The sequence below is a fragment of the Capricornis sumatraensis genome, chromosome 15 (genome assembly GCF_032405125.1).
Source record: "Capricornis sumatraensis isolate serow.1 chromosome 15, serow.2, whole genome shotgun sequence".
In the NCBI taxonomy this organism is placed as follows: Eukaryota; Metazoa; Chordata; class Mammalia; order Artiodactyla; family Bovidae; genus Capricornis; species Capricornis sumatraensis.
In genome coordinates, this window is record NC_091083.1 from 68062377 (window position 1) to 68083382 (window position 21006).

Here is a 21006-nt window from a genome sequence, read left to right on the forward strand (position 1 = left end):
TGGACACATGAAAAGGAATATATATATATGTATAACTGAATCACTTTGCTTTACATCAGAAATTAACACAACATTGTAAATAAACTATGATTCAATGATTTTTTTTTTAATTTTAAGATGTCTTTAAAATTTGATCCAGCATTTTTAGCTTTTGGTGAGTGATGCTAGCTTTAATTCTCAGGGTGTGCTCTTTCGCCTTGAGACACAGACTCTGCTGACCTTGAGCTCTGATGAGTTATGTCCTCTCTCCCTTCCTTCATGCACATGACTCTATCTGCACAGCTCTTGGAGGCTCTTCAGCTGCCCTGGTGGTTTGCACTTTTAAGGCTCTGATTTCAGCATAATTGGAACTCAGATTTTTTGTTAATTGTTCTTGTTTGGGGGTGATTTTCAGGAAAAAGAAGGGGAAACACACCATTGGTGCCACCTTCCACAAAATGGGAATCATCAAACTTGCTTACTTCATCCAAATTTCTGTTGGGAGATGTATCCTTATTGACACATGTTACTGTAGCTCGTTCAGTTTAACTATAGTATTTGTTATATGACCGATATACACACTCTCTCTCTCCTGTTTAGGAACTCTTTAGGTTATTTCTAAATTTTTTATTATTACAAATATTACTAGAATGAACATATATGTTTTCTTAGACACATTATATGAAAATTTTTCTAAGATTGTATCTAGAAGTACAATTACTGAGTATTGGCTATGAGAATCTTCCATTTGACAACATATTGTACATCTTACTACAAACTGTTCTCCAAAGTTGTTATAACAATTTACATTCTGTGACAGGCAGAATAAACTGCCCCACAACATGTCCAAGTATCCCTGAACCTATGAATATCTTACTTTACGTAGTAAAAGAGACTTTGCAGATGTGATAAAAGATCACAAGATGAAGGAAGTAGCCTAGATTATCCAGGTGAGTCCAATATAATCACAGAGGTTTTTATAAGTGAAAGAGGGAGATGAGAGAGTCAGGGAGAGAGATTTGAAGGTGCTACACTGCTGGTTTTGAAGATGGAGGAAGAGGTCATGAGCCAAGATACACAGGCCGCCTGTAGAAGGTCAAGAAGACAAGCAAATGATTGCAAGAGCCTGTAGAGGGAAAGCAGTTGGGCCAACACCTTGATTTCAGCCTAGTGCAACCTGTTTTGGATTTCTGCTCTTCCGAACAGTAAGATGATAGACAGACGGTAAGTATGTGGACTGGTTGCAGCAGCAAAGAGAACTAATGCCTCCTTCTACCAGCACTGCGGTAGAGTTCTACGGCTGCCCTGCCCCTGTCTAATCTTGCCAATCAAAGGGAGGGAAATTTCTGATGGTTTCAATTATTTGCCTGTCAGATTACAATTAAGGTGCAGGTTTTGTTGTTGTTTTGTTTTGTTTCTTTGGTCGCACTGCGCAGCCTGTGGGATCTTAGTTCCTGTGCAGCCTGTGGGATCAATCGAACTCTCACCACCTCCCACCCCCTACCCCCGCACTGGAAGCACAGAGTTTTAATCTTTCAAGATTTGAAATAGCTCCATTGGAATTCCATCACCTCCACTAGCTGTGTTCGTAGTGATGCTTTCTAAGGCCCACTTGACTTCACATTACAGGATGTCTGGCTCTAGGTGAGTGATCACACCCTAGTGATTATCTTGGTCATGAAGATCTTTTTTGTACAGTTCTTCTGTGTATTCTTGCCACCTCTTCTTAATATCTTCTGCTTCTGTTAGGTCCCTACCATTTCTGTCCTTTATTGTGCCCATCTTTGCATGAAATGTTTCCTTGGTATCTCTAATTTTCTTGAAGAGATCTCTAGTCTTTCCCATTCTGTTGTTTTCCTCTATTTCTTTGGACTGATCGCTAAGGAAGGCTTTCTTATCTCTTCTTGCTATTCTTTGGAACTCTGCATTCAGATGCTTCTATCTTTCCTTTTCTCCCTTGCTTTTCACTTCCCTTCTTTCCACAGCTATTTGTAAGCCCTCCTCAGACAGCCATTTTGCTTTTTTGCATTTCTTTGGTCTTGACCCCTGTCTCCTGTACAATGTCACGAACCTCTGTCCATAGATCATCAGGCTGCACTGGGTCTTAATTGCAGCCTGTGGGATCTAGATTCCTGATCAGAGATCAAACCCGGGCCCTCTGCGTTGGAAGGGCAGAGTCTTAGCCACTAGTCCACCAGGGAAGTCCTGCTCAGTCAATTTCTATAGCCTTTTGTTCTCCGCCTGTGAAATAATTTTAAACAGCTGTTTTGTATTTTAATATTTGAAAACTCTAACATCCAAAGCCTTTAGAGATCTAATTCTCCTTTGTGTTATTTCTTTCCAACAAATTTTCCTGATGATTGTTTTCTTATATAGATTGTCATTTGGGATTGTGAACCCAAATTTGGTTATCTAAATCTTTGGAGTCTGTGAAGCCTGATTTGGGACCACTTGAAGCGGATTTCTCAGCTTTGAGTTTTCTGGATTACGCAGATAATAAAATCTCAAGTCTTGGGTATTTCCCTGGTGGTCCTGTGGTTAAGAATTCAGCTTGCAATGTAGGGGACGTGGGTTGGATCCTTGACTGGGGAACTAAGATCACACCCGCTGCAGAGCAGCTCAGCCGGTGAGCTGCCGCTACTGAGCCCATGCACTACAACTAAAGTCTGTGTATCACAACATGAAGATGCCACGTGACACAACATAGCTCCTGAATGCCGAAATTAAGATCTGATGCAGCCAAATAAAGAAATACATTTTTTAAACAAAAATTCAAGTCCTAAATCAATGTGAGGGCAAAACTCTAATAATAAATCCACACAAAAGGTATTTTTTCTGTTTCACCCAGCTGGAACAGAGGCTAAGACAGACCATTTACTTACAGGCTCCTTTTCCAGTGGGTGGGCTTCCTCTTGACTACCTTTCACTGACAGTAGAGCCCTTCCTGGGTCCTGCTTTATGCAAGTTTCTTAGCTGTGTCTCTCACCTTGCATAGGATGTTCAGTATTAGAACCTAAGGCTTGGGGTCCAGATATGGAGAAATCCTCTCAAGAGAATCGGACTTCAGGGCTTGTTCAGGGATTCCTGCTGTTTCTTCATTTGGCCATTGAGAATTCCCCTTCCTATGAGTTTAGGATTTGTATAAAAGACTGCTTATCTAGCATTTCTAGATGTATTCTATCAGGAAATTATTTCAGACCATCTATGCTTCAGTGCTGTTAGAAGCAGAAGATCCAGATGACTGCAAGGTCTCCAGAGACTTCAGGAAACAGGTGTTTTATGATATAAATAGAAGGGAGGGAAGGACTTCCCTGGGGGTGCAGTGGTTAACAATCTACCTTGCAATGTAGGGTTCAATCCCTGGTCAGGGAACTAAGATCTCACATGCTGTGGAGCAACTAAGCCCAAGCACTGCAATGAATACCCAGTGCAGCCAAAATTTGAAAAACAATAAATAAATAGAAGGGAAAGGACCTTCTTTCCTAGTCTAGGATGAATGTACTGTTGGGACTGAGATACGGGAAGTGGGAGCAGAAGGAAGAGGGGAGTGGGCCAAGGGAGTCTGGACTTTTCCACAGGTACAAAAACACCTATAAAATAAGGATAATTACCAAACTAGTATGTCTAGTCTATTAGTAGTCTAACAAACTAGACCAAGTTACTGATGCATCATCTCATTTGATTTTCCAGTTGCTCTGAAGACAGCATATCTTATCTGCCTGTAGACAGATAAGGATACTGAGCTGCAAAACAAAGCATAGTGGGACTTTCCTGGTGGTCCAGTAGCTAAGACTCTGCACTCCCAATGTAGGAGGTCCAGATTTGATCCCTGGTCAGGGAACTAGATCCTACATGTCACCCTCGCACCGTGACTAGAGAAGCCTGCACACTGCAACGAAGACCCAGCTCAGCCCCCAAAAAACAAAATAAAAACGCTTTTTAAAAAAGCAAAGCTTTGTGCTCAAAGTTAAACAGTTCATGGGTGATGCAAAGCTGTTCCTCTTTACAGCTTGTATTCAGGGCTAGAGACATCAAAAAAACACAAAGAAAAATGTTCACAGAAAAGGAGCCATTATAATTAGATACAGAACATTTTGTATTGTCCCTGCCCATGAAACATTAAAGGAAAAAGAGCCAAGTAATTCACATTATCTAGTGTAGGCACTAGGATGCTTGATTATGGCAGAAGAGGGCCACAGAATGTTTCTTTAAATTACGCCTTAGAACCCCTATATTTAAACTAGATAAAAGCCCTGCTCTGGGCTGGGAGTAAATGTGTAGCAAAGCCCTCACTCCCTTCATTCGCTGAGATGCATTTAAGGAAACCTCAGGGCCCTGCTGAGTGCCATATGAAAACCCTGACGGTCCAGTGGTTAAGAATCCACTTGCCAATGCAGGGGACACACGTTCAGTCCCTGATCTGAGAAGATCCCACATGCCACGTAGCACCTAAGCCCACGTGCTATGACTACCGAAGCCCGTGCTCCGCAACAAGAAAAGCCTCCACAGTGAGAAGCTGGTGCACCGCAACCAAGAGTAGCCCCTGTTCACCCCAACTAGAGAAAGCCCTCGCATAGCAGTGAAGACCCAGGGCAGCCAAAAATAGCTAATTCATACAATGATTGATTTATTTTTTTAAGTGAAAAAAAATCCTGCAACAATGGGAAGACCTGTACAAAGGCTTTGGTGGGAGGCCATCACGAAGCTTTATGGATTGTGCTCTTCCTGGAATTACTCTCCCCATTCTTTTAATATGAGACTAGAACCACGAATAAGGAGTCAGAAGATCTAAGTAGTAAATTCAGGTTCTGCCATGAGCAAGTCGTGTAACCTTGGGGAGTCTCTTAACTTTGTGCCTAAGATTTCCCACCTGAAAAATGAAAAAGCTGGACTCCGATCCCTTCTGTCTGTAGGTTTCGTGTACATTACCTTTGTTCGACTTAGAGGCATGCAGGGTCAATGGATGCTCACCTTTACAACATATACTCTAACCAGGAGCTTGATGGGCCGGTTCTGTGGGATCCCCCGGGAGATCTGGGGCTCAGAGAAGGACACTGCCTCTGATTCTGGGTAAATGAGGAAGGAGCCCTGGGTGGGATGGGAGTGGGGAGCAGAAAAAACACTGCTAAGAGAGGCTTCCTCCTGCATCCCCATCTGCGCTCCCTGGTCCCCCATTCCTCCCCCAAACATACCTTGAACTTGCCCACAAGCTTTCCAGACCCTTCATCCTCTCCATCTCCACCCTGACTCCCCTGCCCACGATACAGGGGAAACACATTCAGCCAGTCCTCAAAGTGGTTAAACTCTTCCTCCAGGGAGGTGTTGTAAATCTGAAAGGCAAGGGCCTCAGTGACAGCCTGATGTCTCAGAATCCGAGCAAAATTCCCTCTCCCAACACCCAGTTACCTTCAGAGTGGCAAGTGTTCTTTTCTGGGACACAGAGCCTTTGACTTCAGGCTCACTCTGGTCGTGGGCTTCCCCATCCACAGAAATGGGGTGAACCCCATCTGGGAATAGCAGAAATGCCCCATTAGAAACTGGTGTGGGGCTTCACTGGTGATCTAGTGGTTAAAAATCACCTGCCAATGCAGGGGACACAGATCTGATCCCTAGTCCAGGAAGATCCCACATGCCGTGGAGCAACTAAGCCCGTGTGCCACAACCACTGAGCCTGCGCGCTTTAGAGCCTGCAAGTCACAACTGCTGAGCCCACACACTGCAGCTACTGAAGTCCATGTGCCTAGAGCCCGTGCTCCACAACAAGAGAAGCCACCAGGATGAGAAGCCCGTGCACCACAAGAAAGAGGAGCCCCCACTAGCTGCAACTAGAGAAAGCCTTGCACACAGCAACAGAGGCCCAGCACAGCCAAAGATAAATACATAAATCTTAAAAAGAGAGAAAGAAAGAAGCATGGTGTTGGGAAAGGGAGGGAGACAGAAAGAGGAAAAGCAAGAAAGCCTGTCTCTTACCTGAATCCCCAGGGTCATCCATTTCATCCTCATCAAAGTTGGCCTGAAATTAACGGGCAGGTCAGAGATCCTTCCCTTCCTTTCACCTCCTTCATCTACCCCTTTCCCAGGATAGGGAGCTGGGAAACTTTAGTTCAAGTTCTAGCTGGGTAAGCCCACTTGTGTTTTCAAAGCCTTAGTTTATCATGTAGTCCTGCTATGTAACCATCAGTCACATGTGGAACTGCTGAGCACTTGAAACATGGCTGGTCCAAACTGAGCTGTGCTCCAAGTGTAAACTACACACTGGATGTCAAAGACTAGCATAAATTAAGACTGTAAATTATTTCATTATTAATTATTTTTGATAGTTACTTCTTGAAATGCTATTGTAGATATACTAGGTTAATAAAACATATTATTAAAAATCAACTTCAACCGGTTACTTCCACTTTTTAAAATATGTGGCTGCTACAAAAGTTAAAATTGCATATGTGGCTCACACGATATTTCTGTTGGACAACACAGCTCTAGATAATGGAGCTAATAATCCCCAACTTCTCAAACTGTGGTGAAGATGAGCAAAGATGGCTGTAACAGTTTTGAAAATCTGTAGAGCTCCATGTTTGACCCTCCTCTGCCTCCAGCTCCACCACTCCCACCCCCAGCACCTTCCCCTGCTCCCACCTGGCCCTGGAGCTCCTGCAGTGATGCACAGTATTTGGACCACCAGTCAAGCTCTTCAGGCTCTGGGATGTCCTCCTCCAGCCCTGGGACTTGAGTCAGGAGGCCTCCCAGAGGCAGCTTCTTCAGAGGAGCCTGGGGGAGCAAGAACTCAGTGTCCCTAGCCCAGCACCACCCCAAGCCCTGCCAACCCCTTCTCCATACATTCCCCCCCATTCCATCACCTTTAGGAGCCATCCGGGTGTCCCATCAGCCCTGAAGGGGTCCAGGGACCTCTGTCCTGAGAGGGGACAAACGACACCAGGAGAAGGACAGGCAAGTAGAAATCAGACTCCATGTCCCACTGGAGGGTCTCCAGGAGCCATCTCAGCCAGGAATTAGATGAAGACTTCTGTCTGGTGGCCCCTAGGGGGAGAGCCCCTTACCCTGAGGTTCCTTGGGGACCAGGTCCCCTGTCTCCTCCTCTTCTTGCTCCTCAGAGGCATCCTCTTGACCCCGGAGAGTGAATCTCAGCATATGGGGGACAACGTGGGATCCCACAAGCACTGTGCGGCCAAAAGCCCGGCGCTCGATCACCAGGACGCTGAGAGGGGGCTGTAGGTAAGGCTGTTCCGGCAAGTCCTGGCTGGGGAGAGAGGACCTGGATCTCTGCACACTTGGAGAGGAGGAAAAGGCCGCAGCGGAGACAGGTGAGAAAACAAGGCAGCTAAATGTGCATTCGAAGTCCATAGCCCCACCGAGTCATCTCTGGTGAGTCACTGCCTTCCCAACCCACTCCCCAGCTAAAAAGGGGACACAGGCCTGGATTGGAAAGGCTATTGTGTCACATGACATAACAGATACAGAAGTAATTTGGAGCCTACAAGGTGCTATCAGAAACATGAAGTTGTTGTTATTATTATGTAAAGAAGAAATACTCAAGTTTGCTAATATAGACTTAAAACCATAAAATTATATATACCCTTCAATCCAGAAATTCTATGTCTATCAGTGAATCCTGAGTGGGGAGGGGGAACACAGTTATAATACTGTATTGTTGGTTGTATTTTACATATATGTGATAATCACAGCACAAAAGAGGGAGAAATGGAGTTAAAATAGAGCAAAGTATTTCTATTTTACTGAAACTAAATCAGTATTAATCTGAAACAGACGGTGAAAAATCAGTATGCATACTGTAATCCCTGGAGCAACTACTAACTAAATATCAACTAAGGAATTAAAGTAGTGAAAGTGAAGTCACTCAGTCGTGTCCGACACTTTGTGACCCCGTGGACTGTAGCCTACCAAGCTCCTCTGTCCATGGGATTCTCCGGGCAAGGATACTGGAGTGGGTTGCCATTTCCTTCTCCAGGGGATCTTCCCGACCCAGGGATCGAACCCGGGTTTCCCGCATTGGAGGCAGACGCTTTAACCTCTGAGCCACCAGGGAAGCCCATTAAAGTAGTATACGAACAAATATCTATTTAATACGAAAGAAGGCAGTAAAGGAGGAACAAAAAATAAATGAAATGTATAGAAAACAAATAGCCAAGAGGCAAATGTAAATCCAACCGTATCAGTAATAACATTAAGGACATCCCTGGTGACCCAGTGGTAAAGAATCCACCTGCTAACGCAGGCAACACGGGTTCCATCCCTGATCCGGGAAGATTCTACATGCTGTGGGGCATCTGAGCCTGTGTGTGGCAACTGCTGAAGCCCTAGAGCCCGTGCTCTACAATGAGAAAAGTCCCTGCAATGAGAAGCCCAGTCACCGCAACTAGAGAGCAGCCGCTGCTCGCTGCAATGAGAGAAAAGCCTGCTCGCAGCGACCAAGACCCATTGCACCCAAAAATAAATAAATAAATATTAAAGAGCCTTTATTTCACTGGCTCCTCATAACACACTTCTGTCCCTTCTTCAAACAAACAAGCAGACAAAGTAAAGCTCAAATCAGACAAGTGATTTGACAAGCACTTAAGTGACACTGCTAGAATTTGACTCCAAGCCCACACTACAGTATGGTAATGACAAAGTAAACAAAGAATGTATTTATCTTTCTAACCCCTGGTGTCTCAGTTTCCTTCAGACTCCCACTTATGACTTTTGGCTAATCCACTCAATCAATAGAGCCAATAGAGCATCACCAGTTCATGGATTAATCCAGGGATCGGCTAATCATTGCCTGTAAACCAAGTCTAGCCTGTTGCCAGTTTTTGTAAGTAAAGTTTTCTTGGAACAGTCATACTCATTCATTTCCTTGTTGTCTTAAGACTGTGTATAAAAGCAGAGTCGAGTAATTGCAACTGAGACTGTATAGCCCACAAAGCCTAAAATCTTCACTAACTTGCCCTTTATAGAGGGGCTTCCCTGGTGGCTCAGTGGTAAAAAATCCACCAGCAATGCAGGAGACAGGAAATGTAGATTCAACCCCTGGGTCGGGAAGATCCCCTGGAGGAGGAAATGGCAAACCACTCCAGTATTCTTGCCTGAAAAATTACATGGACAGAGGAGCCTGGCAGACTACAGTCTGTGGGGTCACAAAAGAGTCAAACACAACTGAGCAACTGAGTACACACACCCTTTATAGAAAGTCTGGTGACCCCTGGGTTAATCTAACATAACAGCCAGGAATTCATCATCTCATCCATTTCTCAGCCCAGCCCTTTGGCCCCAGCCCATGTCCTCACCACTGTCAGATGCTTGACGAGCTCGGTGAAATTGGGATTCTCACGGTAACTGGCCAGGACCTCAGACTCCACTCGCCGACCTGCCACCTCCAGCACAACCTGGGGCTGCTCCACCTCGAACAGATGCACGCGGCCAAGGCCCCTGAGACCCCAGAACAGTACCTGAAGTTGGGAAGTGGGAGATTCAGGGGCCTGTACCTCACTGAAGGACACCCAGATGGGGGGAGGGCGGGAGGATGTGAGTTCACTACCTCAACACGGAACTCCCTGAGCACCGGGTGCACGTGGGGTGGCAAGGACAGGCGTCCAGAGAAGGGCTCAGCCAGGAGGGTCAGGTCCTGGGGCTCCACATCGCTGGGCACTGAGGGCTGCAGGGAGACGAGCTACGAGCTCAGAGAGGAATCAGGAAGGAGGAGGGGAAGTCTGGACTCAGGGTAAAGACATGGAGGACTGCTGGTGAGACAGAAATCCAGAGGAACCTGGCAAGGCTAGACTGGCAGATGATGGGCATCTGAGGCAAGGCGATCGACCCATAGCCTGGGTCCTCTGGGGCTGGAGGCCCGGCAAGGTGAACCAAGGGAAGGTCTACTTGGAGTATTCCCTGGAGTCAGGAGGTCCAGGGAGGTGGCCCCAGGACAGACCTGCAGCCCGCATTCTCTGGGGGCAAGGAAGTTGGAGGAGTAACCCTGGGACGTGCCCACATTCCCGGAGCGAGAGGACCTAGAGGAATTGCAGGAGTGGTCCACAGGGTGTCCCAACTAGACCCCAGCACTCTGACCTCAAGCCCGCTACTGTAGTCCAGTTCAATGAGCTCAAAGGTGGCGATGAGCTTCCCCGCTGCCCGGGGCCCCTTCCTCAGGGGGAAGAACTGCAGTTCGGGGTGTTGGTAAGGGTCCTCCATCAGCTTCACCCTCGGGGTGGCCAGCGCCCTGCCCAGGAACACATCGGGGCCCTGTGGGGAGCAGAGCAGTGAAAACAACAGCAGAAGAGGCTCAGGAACCCGGGGAGGGCGCACCGAGATGAGGAGAGAAGGGTCCTTGGCGGCGGGAACCGAGGTGGGCCCCAGGTCACACTCACCAACTTCTTGTGGTCAAAGACATTGACGATCACTAGTGGGGGCTCATCCTGCAGGTGCTCCCTCCTCCCGTCCACGATCAGCTGATCAAACACCAACAGCTCATTCCACAGAGGGCTCAGCGTCTGCTCCAGGACCTTGAGGGCCGTGCAGGAAGGGAGGTAACAGCAGGTAGTATCAGGAGAACCCGTCACCCCTAAGACCCCCTAGTTCTACATCACCCCCTAAATCAGGGCGATCTGATCCAATATCCCAAAATAGAGGGCAGAAGAGAGACTGGGAGCCTTGGAAGAAATTCAGTTCCCACCTACCTCATCTCCCAGTGCCCCTCCACCACCCACCTCCTAGCCCAGCCCTCACCCGCGTGGTCTGGCATTGCGTAGAGATGAGGACTCGAGCAAAGGGGTCTGAGAGCCCACTGTCATCTGCTGCCAGCACCCCTCGGGCCTGGTACAAGTGGGCCCGGAGCTGGAAGTAGCTGAAGTCTGGGGTGGAGGGAAAGAAAGGGCAGTGTGAGCTCAGGGACCACTGGAGTCCCTGACCTCAGACCCCTCCAAATCCCCAGCTGAGCATCCAGCTCCACTCACCGTCCCGGTGCAGGCTGTGGGGCAGCCCAGCTGAGGGCTCAGGCAGCAGGTCCACGGGGAGCTCTTCGATGCAGGCCTTGGCTTGCTTGCCCAGCCCCAGCCACAGGAAGAGCTCCAGCTTGGCACAGACTTCACCAGGGGCTGCACCCGGTGCCTGTTGTGGGAGGAGCCATGTTAGGGCCCCACCTCTTACTACCCCTGCGAGACCAATCGTCTTGCTCTTCCGAGGCAGGCCTCTGCTCTCTGTATCACCAGATCCCTAATTCAAAGAGCACTCCCTGGGGACCTCCTTGGTGGTCCAGGGCCAAGACTCTGCACTTCCAATGCAGGGGACATGGGTTTGATCCCTGGTCAGGAAACTAAGATCCTACTTGCCTGGCAACATGGGCAAAATAAAAACCAAACAAAAAAACAAAGAGCACTCCCTGTACCTGACCCTCTTCATGCCCTCCACCTGAGACTCCATCGTCCCTAACTTCCACTCCCCATCCCCTCTGCCCAACACTGCCACCTCCTATGCCCCAAACCCCAGACCCCAAACCACGCTCTGAGTTCTGCACTCCGCTACCCCACACTCAGCCCTCTGTCCCCTCATCCCCAGCACATGAGGTTCCCTGTCCCTTACCCAGAGGTCACAACTCACCACCAGGGACCCCTGCTGGTGTCTATTCCAAGGACACTTCATTTAGAAATATTCTGCCCCCAAATCAGCTGAACTTATCAGCAACTAATTAGTCCCATTTTCATAACCCAGCCCATCTGTCAGAGCCTAGTCAGCAGAAGGGCCAATTCATGCTCAGAGATGACAAGATCTGCTGTTTATCTCACATCAAAGCTCACCTGGGTAAAGGCACAATTTCATTTTGGCATTTTAGATAATTAAGAGTTTGGTATCCTTTTTAAAAATTTTTTTTGCCACGTGGCACAACATGTGACATACTTTTTAAAAATAATAATAAATTTCTAATTGAAACATTTTAATTTGTTAGAAGTTTAAAAATCAAAACTTTTAATTAAAATTTTTGGCTAAAAATTTTTAATTAAAAAAAGTTTAAAAAATAAAATAAAGAGTTTTAAGGGAATTCCCTGGCAATTCAGTGGTTAGGACTCAGCACTTTCACTGCCAAGGACACAAGTTCAATCCCTAGTCAGGGAACTAAGATCCCACAGGCAACATGATGAGGCCAACAATTATAAATAAAAAAATAAAGAGTTTGGGACTCCTATTGTGCACCGTGTGGCTCTGCCCCAATGCCTGTGCCACCCTAAGAGCCTCATCCCACCCCAATTCCCAGCACCCTCACCCCCCAGGACCCCTCACTGTGAGCAGCAGGCTCTGGATCTTCCCACAGTCCCGGCCCCGTTCCTCCTCCACCACAGAGAACAGCACATCCTGGGCAGGAATCCGGGCCCAGGCCACACGGCGCCGCCCACTGAGCATCCAGACCAGCACATCCGGGAGGGGCGGCTGGGGCTGCAGGCAGAGAACTGGTTACAGCGGTGAACTTGGAGTTGAGACCACCTGCTCCCACAGCTTCCCTTGGATGGACGGGCCAGATGTCCATCTCCAGCCCTGACCTCTTCCCAAACTGCAGGTCCATCTGGCCACCTACATCCTGGACATCTATCCCCTGGATGCCCTACCCCTAAAGGACAATTTTTTTTCCTGGTCTATTTATTTTTGTTTTTAATTATGTTAAAATACACAAAACATGGGCTTCCCTGGTGGCTCAGGTGGTAAAGAATCTTCCTGCAATGCAGGAGACCCAGGTTTGATCTCTGGGTTGGGAAGATCCCCTGGAGGAGGGCATGGCAACCCACTCCAGTATTCTTGCCTGGAGAATCCCATGGACAGAGGAGCCTGGTGAGCTACGGTCTGTGGGGTTGCAAAGAATCAGACATGACTGAGCAACTAACACTTCCACACTTTCACTCAGACATAATGTAAAATTTCCCATCTCAGCCACTGTTAAGTGTACAGTTAGGTAGGACATTCACATTGTCGTGAAACTATCACTGTTGCTCACCTCCAGAAGCTTCTTCAACTTTCTTCATCAGTAGGACTGACACTCTGTAGCCATTAAACAATAACTTCCCATTTTCCCCTCCCAGCCCTGACAATAACTATCCTATCTCTCTATGAGGGACTACTCTAGGTACCTCATATCAGTGGAATCATATGTACTTGCCCTTTTGTGATTGGCTTTTTTCATTTATCATAAAGTCTTCAAGGTTCACAATGTTGGAGCATGTGTTAGCTTGATTTCCTTCGTTTTCCCTCCTCCCAACCTGATTTCTCTGCAGTGATCCCCACCTCTCCTTCCACTACTCTGCTTTCCAGGTGTCCCTTTGCACATGTTCTTTATCCTTTCATACTTGCCGAACTCCAACATGCCCTTCAAGATCTGAGACCAAGGACTTCCCTGGTGGTCCAGTGGTTAAGCATCCGCCTGCCAATGCAGGAGATGTCAGTTCGATCCCTAGGTTGGGGAGATCCCACATGCCAAGGAGTAGCTAAGCCCATGTGCCATAACTTCTGAGCCCACACTCTAGAGGCCATGCTCCACAACAAGAGAAGCCACTGCAATGAGAAACCCATGCACTGCAACTAGAGAAAGCTGATATGCAGCAACGAAGATCCAGCCCAGCCATAAATAAATGCATAAATACGATTTTTTGAAAAAAAAGAAAAGAAACCTGAGACCAATATCCAGCTCCTCACTCTTTGATCCTAAGGACATCTTGGTTCTGGTGGTCAAAACTTTCTGTGCCTTTGGAATGACTGAGCTTCAGAGTAGAGCAGAAATGGCTTTGAAGGCTAACTCTGCCACTTAACCAGCCATGACATGGTGGATCCATCACTTTCCTTCTCTAAGCCTTAGTATCTGCACTTGTCAAATGAGGTACATCTTCCCAAGGTTGTTGAATTACACAGGATAACACATGCAGATACTTAGCAAAGGAAACTTTCTAAAAATGTGAACTTCCTTTACCCTTCCCATGTGTTGTGTTCAGAGCTTCAGACCAGGGAAGTCATGCCAAGGAATGTACTCTCAAATCTTCTGAAGAGATCTGACTGTTCCCTGCATCCCTGCTGGGTCCAAGAATGTACAACACCCTTAGCTGCTCCAAATGGAACTTGGTTCTCTATTCAGAGCAACGGATCCTATGGCCGGGCATGGATCCACAGGACTAATATTAGGTCAGTCCTACCCAAAGGCCCCTGGTCGGCTTAGGAGAAAGGGTATTCAGGGTGGGAAAATGGATGCGTAAGGCATTACCTCCTGGGCCAGGAAGCGCAATTTCACCAGGAGCTTCTTGGCCAGCGCCACTTTCTCTGGCACATTTCTCTCCCTCAGGCCCCGTAGGAGCCGCAATCCTTGCTTTGCCAACAGGTTCTGAAAAGTCAGGAAGAGAACATGAGCGGTGGGTCTCTGCTGGGTGCCCCTGATCCCCTTCCCCAGATCGTACCAGGCTATACACCAGTAGTTTCCCTCGGCATCGATCCAGGGTGTTGGGCCGGGTCATCGTCCTGCACTCAGCACCGTGGCAAAACTGTCTGCATGAGCAGGGGCAGGCATGGCAGGTGGGAACCCTGTCTGTTAGGGGCCACCTTCCGCAGAGCAGGCCTCCCACACCAGCCTCCCTCACAGCTCCTCTCCGTCTTGTTCACAAATAGGCATCCTTGGGGCTTCCCTGGTGGTCCAGTGGTTAAGAATCTGCCTTGTAATTTTAGGGACTTGGGTTCCATCCCTGGTCCGGGAAGATCCCACACACTGTGGAACTATAAAGCCCATGCGCCACAACTACTACTGAACCAATGCTCTAGAGCCCACAAGCTGCAGCTACAGAAGCTCCCAGAAGCCATGCTCTGCAGCAAGAGCAGCCACAACAACGAGAAGCCTGCACGCCACAACTAGAGCCATGACGATCCACCACAGCCCAAAAATAAAATAATCTTTAAAAAAGAAAAATAACAGCCCTGGGGCAACCCAGAGGGACGGGGTGGGGAGGGAGGTGGGAGGGGTGTTCAGGATGGGGGAACACGTGCACCCGTGGCTGATTCCTGTGGATGTATGGCAAAAACCACCACAATATTGTAAAGTAATTATCCTCCAATTAAAATAAATTAATTGTTAAAAAAGTAAAATATAACAGGCATCCTTCCTCAGTTAAGGACGGCTTCTATATTTGGACCATTTCCCAACTCATCAAGGCCAGCATCGCTCTGGAGCCCTAGAATATACTAGAAATTAACTATTTACTGCCCTCGCTACTCAGTGTAGCCCAGGCCCAACAGGATTGGTATGACTTAGTTAGAAACACAGAATCTCAGCCCCACCCTGACCTTCTCTGTCAGAAATCTGCATGTTTATAGTCAGAGGATTCAAGTGCATATTAAAGGCTCACATGGGCTGTACTTGACAGTTCCAACATGGACTAAAGATAGTTCCAAGAAAACATGCCCAAACCAAGTGCATGAGTTCCAGTGACTGCCCCACCCCATCTGTCTAAAAGCAAACCCTGCTTCACTTCAAAACTTCCAAGTCTCCTTCACTGCTCTTTCTCTCACTCACACTCCACAGCAACCCATCAGCATAGCACTTTTTATTGTTGTTGTTCAGTCGCTGTCGTGTCCGACTCTGAGACCCAATGAACATGTCATATCACTTAGCATATCACTTAGGCTCTGTTTTCAAAATACATTCAGAATCTGACCACTTTCCTCCTTTCCAGGCCCACCCTGGTCTAAGACACCATCACTCTCACCAAGATTATTGCAATAGCCACCTAGCTGTTCTCATTTCTTCCACTCTTACCCTCTGGCCTACAGAATGTTCTCAATACAGCATCCAAAATGAGTTTTTCAATGCTTTTCAGACCATTTCACTCCTCCCTAGAAGTTTCTCATCTCAGAGTTAAGAACAAAATACTTAGAATGGTCTTAATGGGGAGATTTCCCTGGTGGTCCAGTGACTAAGACTTGGAGCTCCCGATGCAGAGGGCCCTGGGTTCAATCCCTGGTCAGGGAACTCGATCCCACCTGCTGCAGCTAAGAATTCCCATGCCACAAATAAAGACCCCATAAGCCAAAATGAGGATAGAAGATCCCACAGGCCTACTAAGACCTGGTAAAGCAAAATAAATACATAAAAGTATTTTTAAATGGCCTAAAAGGCCCTACATGCTCTATTTCTCTTTAGTTCCCTGTCTTCATCAAATATTACTCTCCCCTCAAGTTCAACCCTACAGTCACATTGGCCTTTTTGCTCTTCCTTGAATACCCCAAACCTATTACCTCAAGGCCTCTTATTAGCTGCTCGCTAGGCTGGAATGTTCGGCCTTAGACCTTCCCATAGCTCATTCTCCCCTTCTTTGTTAAGGCTTTTGCTCAAATACCTCTTCACAGACCTTCCCTGGTCATCCCATCTCAACAACCCCTCCCACTTTCTCCATCTTCATCTCTGCTTTTTCTGTCTCTCTAAATAGAATGTAAGCCATGGCAGGGACTTCATTTTGATTACCACTGTATCCTCAGGGCCTGGCACCTAATAGATGCTCAAAAAACACTTGTTGGGTTAAGTAAAATGATTTTAATCCATGGAATTTGGGCCCCTTTTTGACCCCTCCTCAATGATTTCTTAACTTTTTACTGTGGAAATTGAAATATATATATATAAAATAAGTGACTCCAAAGATTTTTCACCTAATACTGCTCCCAGAGCTTATCTTTTTAACTTATAATGATCTTTACTCCAAGACTTCTACTGACAGACACAATTTGAGTGACAAGGGTCAAAACTGCACCTGCCTCTTGAGAAACCTGTATGCAGGTCAGGAAGCAACAGTTAAGAACTGGACATGGAACAGCAGACTGGTTCCAAATAGGAAAAGGAGTATGTCAAGGCTGTATATTGTCACCCTGCTTATTTAACTTATATGCAGAGTACATCATGAGAAACGCTGTGCTGGAGGAAGCACAAGCTGGAATCAAGATTGCCGGGAGAAATATCAATAACCTCAGATATGCAGATGACACCACCCTTATGGCAGAAAGTGAAGAGGAACTCAAAAGCCTCTTGATGAAAGTGAAAGAGGAGAGTGAAAAAGTTGGCTTAAAGCTCAACATTCAGAAAACGAAGATCATGGCATCTGGTCCCATCACTTCATGGCAAATAGATGGGGAATCAGTGGAAATAGTGGCTGACTTTATTTTGGGGGGCTCCAAAATCACTGCAAATGGTGATTGCAGCCATGAAATTAAAAGACGCTTACTCCTTGGAAGGAAAGTTATGACCAACCTAGACAGCATATTAAAAAGCAGAGACATTATTTTGTCAACAAAGGTCCATCTAGTTAAGGCTATGATTTTTCCAGTGGTCATGTATGGATGTGAGAGTTGAACTATAAAGAAAGCTGAGCACTGAAGAATTGATGCTTTTGAACTGTGGTGTTGGAGAAGACTTGAGAGTCCCTTGGACTGCAAGAAGATCGAACCAGTCTATTCTAAAGGAGATTAGTCCTGGGTGTTCATTGGAAGGATTGATGTTGAAGCTGAAACTCCAATACTTTGGCCACCTGATGTGGAGAGCTGACTCATTTGAAAAGACCCTAATGCAGAGAAAGATTGAGGGCAGGAGGAGAAGGGGACAACAGAGAATGAGATGGTTGGATGGCATCACCAACTCAATGGACATGGGTTTGGGTGGACTCTGGGAGTTGGTGATGGACAGGGAGGCCTGGCATGCTGGGGTTCATGGGGTCGCAAAGAGCTGAACATAACTGAGCAACTGAAATGAACTGAACTGTATGATTTCTAAAACTTCACTTATTAACATTGCTATTGATTAAAAATTGACAAGAGAAAAATATCTTCTTGACAAGATTTAGATCCACAGAATTGGATTCAGGAAAATTAAATGTGGTAGAAATAACAGCAGCACACACAAAACCACACTGGGTAAAGCTATAAAGAGCGAAATATTATATGAGTAAATCTTTCATTGAAAGTTCCCTGCCAAAAAATAATTTTAGTAATAAAATAACTAAGACTTCCCTTGTGGCTCAGATGGTAAATAATCCTCCTGCAATGCAGGAGAAAATGGTAACCCACTCCAGTATTCTTGCCTGGAGAATTCCATGGACAGGGGAGCCTGGCAGGCTACAGTTCCATGGAGTCACAAAGAATCAGACACGACTAAGCAATTAAAACTTTCAAAAAAAAAAAAAATCAGTGAAGTGAAAATGGAAATAGTTTCATTGCATCATATAAAAAAATCAAGCAAATAGTTAAACTGGATTAAATATGGTTGCTCTTTTGGAGACATAGAGAACATAGACAGAGAAGAGGGCCTTACAGTGAAATCCAGGGACACAGTACATGAAATTTGTAACATTCAGAGGTCAAGATAGGAAAACCAGGGACATGGAAGTCAACAGGAGAGTCTTTGAAGAAGGAGGGTGGGGTCAACTGTGTTCACCTCAGTGTTTCACTGAACTGAAAGGTTGATTGAGATAAAGAAAGAAAAGTAACCACCAACAACCAAGTCTTTAGCTGAGTTCTCCTCTTCCTCCCTCCCTCTAAATGTTGGAGCTTGCCAGGTCCCTGGAATTTTCTTTTTTCCTTTTTCTGCTCTCTAGATGATCTTATCCAGTCCCATCTCTGTATTAACACCTCCCAATTTTACATTTTAAGCTTTGAACTCTCCCTAGAACTCAACTCATAGCTAATAGCCTAGCAGATATATCCATCTAGAAGTCTAACAGAAGTCTATTTCAGGGACTTCCCTGGTGGTCCAGTGGCTAAGACTCGGCACTCCCAATGCAGGGGACCAGAGTTTGATCCCTGGTCAGGGAACTAGATCCCACATGCCACAGCTAAAGAATTCACATTCCGCAACTAAACATCCCACATGCAACTAAGATCTAGAGTAGCCAAATAAATAATATTTTCAAAACAGAAGTCAGAGTTAACAAGTCCCAAAATGAGCTTTTGATATTCCCTCCCCTCCCACCAGAACTTCTCCTCCTCTCATTTTCCATAGCTCAGTAAATGGCACCTTCTACATAGTTATTCAAGTCAAAATTGTAGGAGTCATTCATAACTCTTCTCTGCACATTTCCCAAGTCCCCTAAGACTATTCATTAGTGAGTCTTGAGATGTCACTTTCACAGACCCATACTGCCTTTGAATCCAGTCACTCTGTGTCCAGCCTAGATTCAATTCAACAATCACCTCAGTTATTACAAGGCCCTCTGCTTCCTCTCATATCATCCCTCCCCCACTGATCCTTTTAAGGGATAGGTTAGAGAATATCCCTTTTCTTTTCAAAATCTTCAGTGGCTCCTCATCTGAGGAACTGGAAGGTGTGTGGAGATTAGAGGAGAAGGGGAAAGAGTTTCTTGAAGGGGAGTGGCCTAACATTCAATAATTTCCATCAAGTTCCCTCCACAATCATCTCCTCACTCTCCTGTAAAGTGCCGATCAGACTGCAGCATCCAGGGTCCAGACAGCTATCATGGGTTTCCCTTACCCCAGAGTCTGCAGCAAGGAAGGAGAGGCTCTCCGCTCACCTGCTGCCTGCCACCAGCTCTTCCAGTGCCTGCTTCAGCCGTGTGCAGGCCCCAGGTCCTGGCCGGCGCTGCAGAGTCTCAACCTCCTGCAACCCCTGGTCCTGGGCCAAAGGGAGAGGGTCAGACTCCACCTCCTTTAGACCACACCCTCATCCCAAGGCCCCGCCCACTCACGACCGTTCCTCTTGGCCCCACCCTTCTTTGACTTCAAGTAATTCTGGGTTCAGTTTCTCAAGCCCTCGGCTGGCTGCATGGCTATGAGTCCAGGCCCCCGGGAGCTCTACTCTTGTTCTTCCTGGGTCCAACAGTTCTGAATTCCAGCCCTCCCACAATTTCTGGCCTTCTCAGCTCTCCCGGAAGCTTTCATCTGATGAGGTGTTGGGAAACCCTGGTGCTTTACCCATTTGCCCCCACTTCACAGGTCAGGGTGTCCGGAATGCCCCTCTATCCCGGCCTCGCCCTGTGAGCACCCGCCTTGCTCTCACCAGCCTCTCGGCCACTCTCCGCACACAGTTACTGCTCTGCAGGCGCCACAGGTGATTCTCCCAGCGGCTCCACACGCATACACAGGGCTTGCGGTGACGTAGGGGCAAGCAGAAGTAAGGCCTGGGCAGGATACAGAGGAGCAGAGTCTGCAAGGGGCAGTCCTGGGCCGCTGGGAATCCCTCAACACCTTCCTTCCAGCCACTGGGAGCACTCATCCACTGCCATCCATGGGCTCAGGCCGCTGAGCTGGGGTTCCCAGCTCCTCCTCCTCCACTGGCCCGACTCCCATGTCTGACTCCAGCAGGAGCTGTTCCTCCCCTTCTGTGTCCTCTGCTTCCACCCCCACCCTGGACCTTTGGCTCAACTGCTCCTTTCTGCGACCTGCATCACCTGCCGGGAGCCACAAGGGTCAGTGGGTACCAGCCTGAGGGGTCCCTCCCTCAACCTGTGTCTCAATAGTTAAGTCAGAGCCCACCCCTTACTGAAGGTCAACTGTTCCTTCCAGCGGTCTAAGTCTGGAACAACAGTGACCACCCTCAAACCCACTGCCCTTAGGGCTTTGGTTAGGTCTCACACCGATGGAGATCTCAAAGCTGATGGGCTGGGCAGCCATGGCCGGGTCAATCATGGTAGCCTCGAAGAGCACAGCGAAGAGCAAGAAATCTTCACAGGGCGCCAGGGCATTCTGGAAAAGGCAGGTCAGGATGGAGTCAGCCCCCACCCTCCCAGTTTGCAGCCTGGACTATGCTTGGTCACAATGCCCACAGAAGGACATGCAATGAAGGCCTAGAAGATTTGCTGCTGGTGTCCTGCCTCCCTCTGCCCCTTGTTGTCCCAGTTCTTCGGACCCGGGACTTGGTCCTCTCTGGTTCATCTCTGAGTTGTCACCCTCCTCTTTCCATGATTATAATATACATAGGAGCACATGTGTACACACCGTGCAGTCTTCACCCAGGTCACCAAGTTGAGACACCCCCCCTGCCCTGGTGTTTAAGGCCTG

General features: G+C 47.3%; 1 protein-coding gene across 1 annotated transcript in view; it reads right to left on the minus strand.

Annotated features, from left to right (window-relative positions):
- LOC138091174 (fer-1-like protein 4) overlaps nt 1-21006 on the minus strand; it is a 39539-nt gene that overhangs the window by 11544 nt on the left and 6989 nt on the right. The window contains 20 exon segments of the mRNA XM_068986813.1: nt 4951-5067; nt 5172-5309; nt 5386-5486; nt 5950-5992; nt 6616-6747; nt 6837-6892; nt 7038-7233; nt 9285-9446; nt 9536-9652; nt 10063-10236; nt 10362-10496; nt 10720-10844; nt 10947-11100; nt 12268-12420; nt 14228-14344; nt 14418-14505; nt 19521-19621; nt 20006-20126; nt 20216-20396; nt 20583-20691. Of these exon segments, the coding sequence (XP_068842914.1) occupies nt 4951-5067; nt 5172-5309; nt 5386-5486; nt 5950-5992; nt 6616-6747; nt 6837-6892; nt 7038-7233; nt 9285-9446; nt 9536-9652; nt 10063-10236; nt 10362-10496; nt 10720-10844; nt 10947-11100; nt 12268-12420; nt 14228-14344; nt 14418-14505; nt 19521-19621; nt 20006-20126; nt 20216-20396; nt 20583-20691 (2520 nt within the window).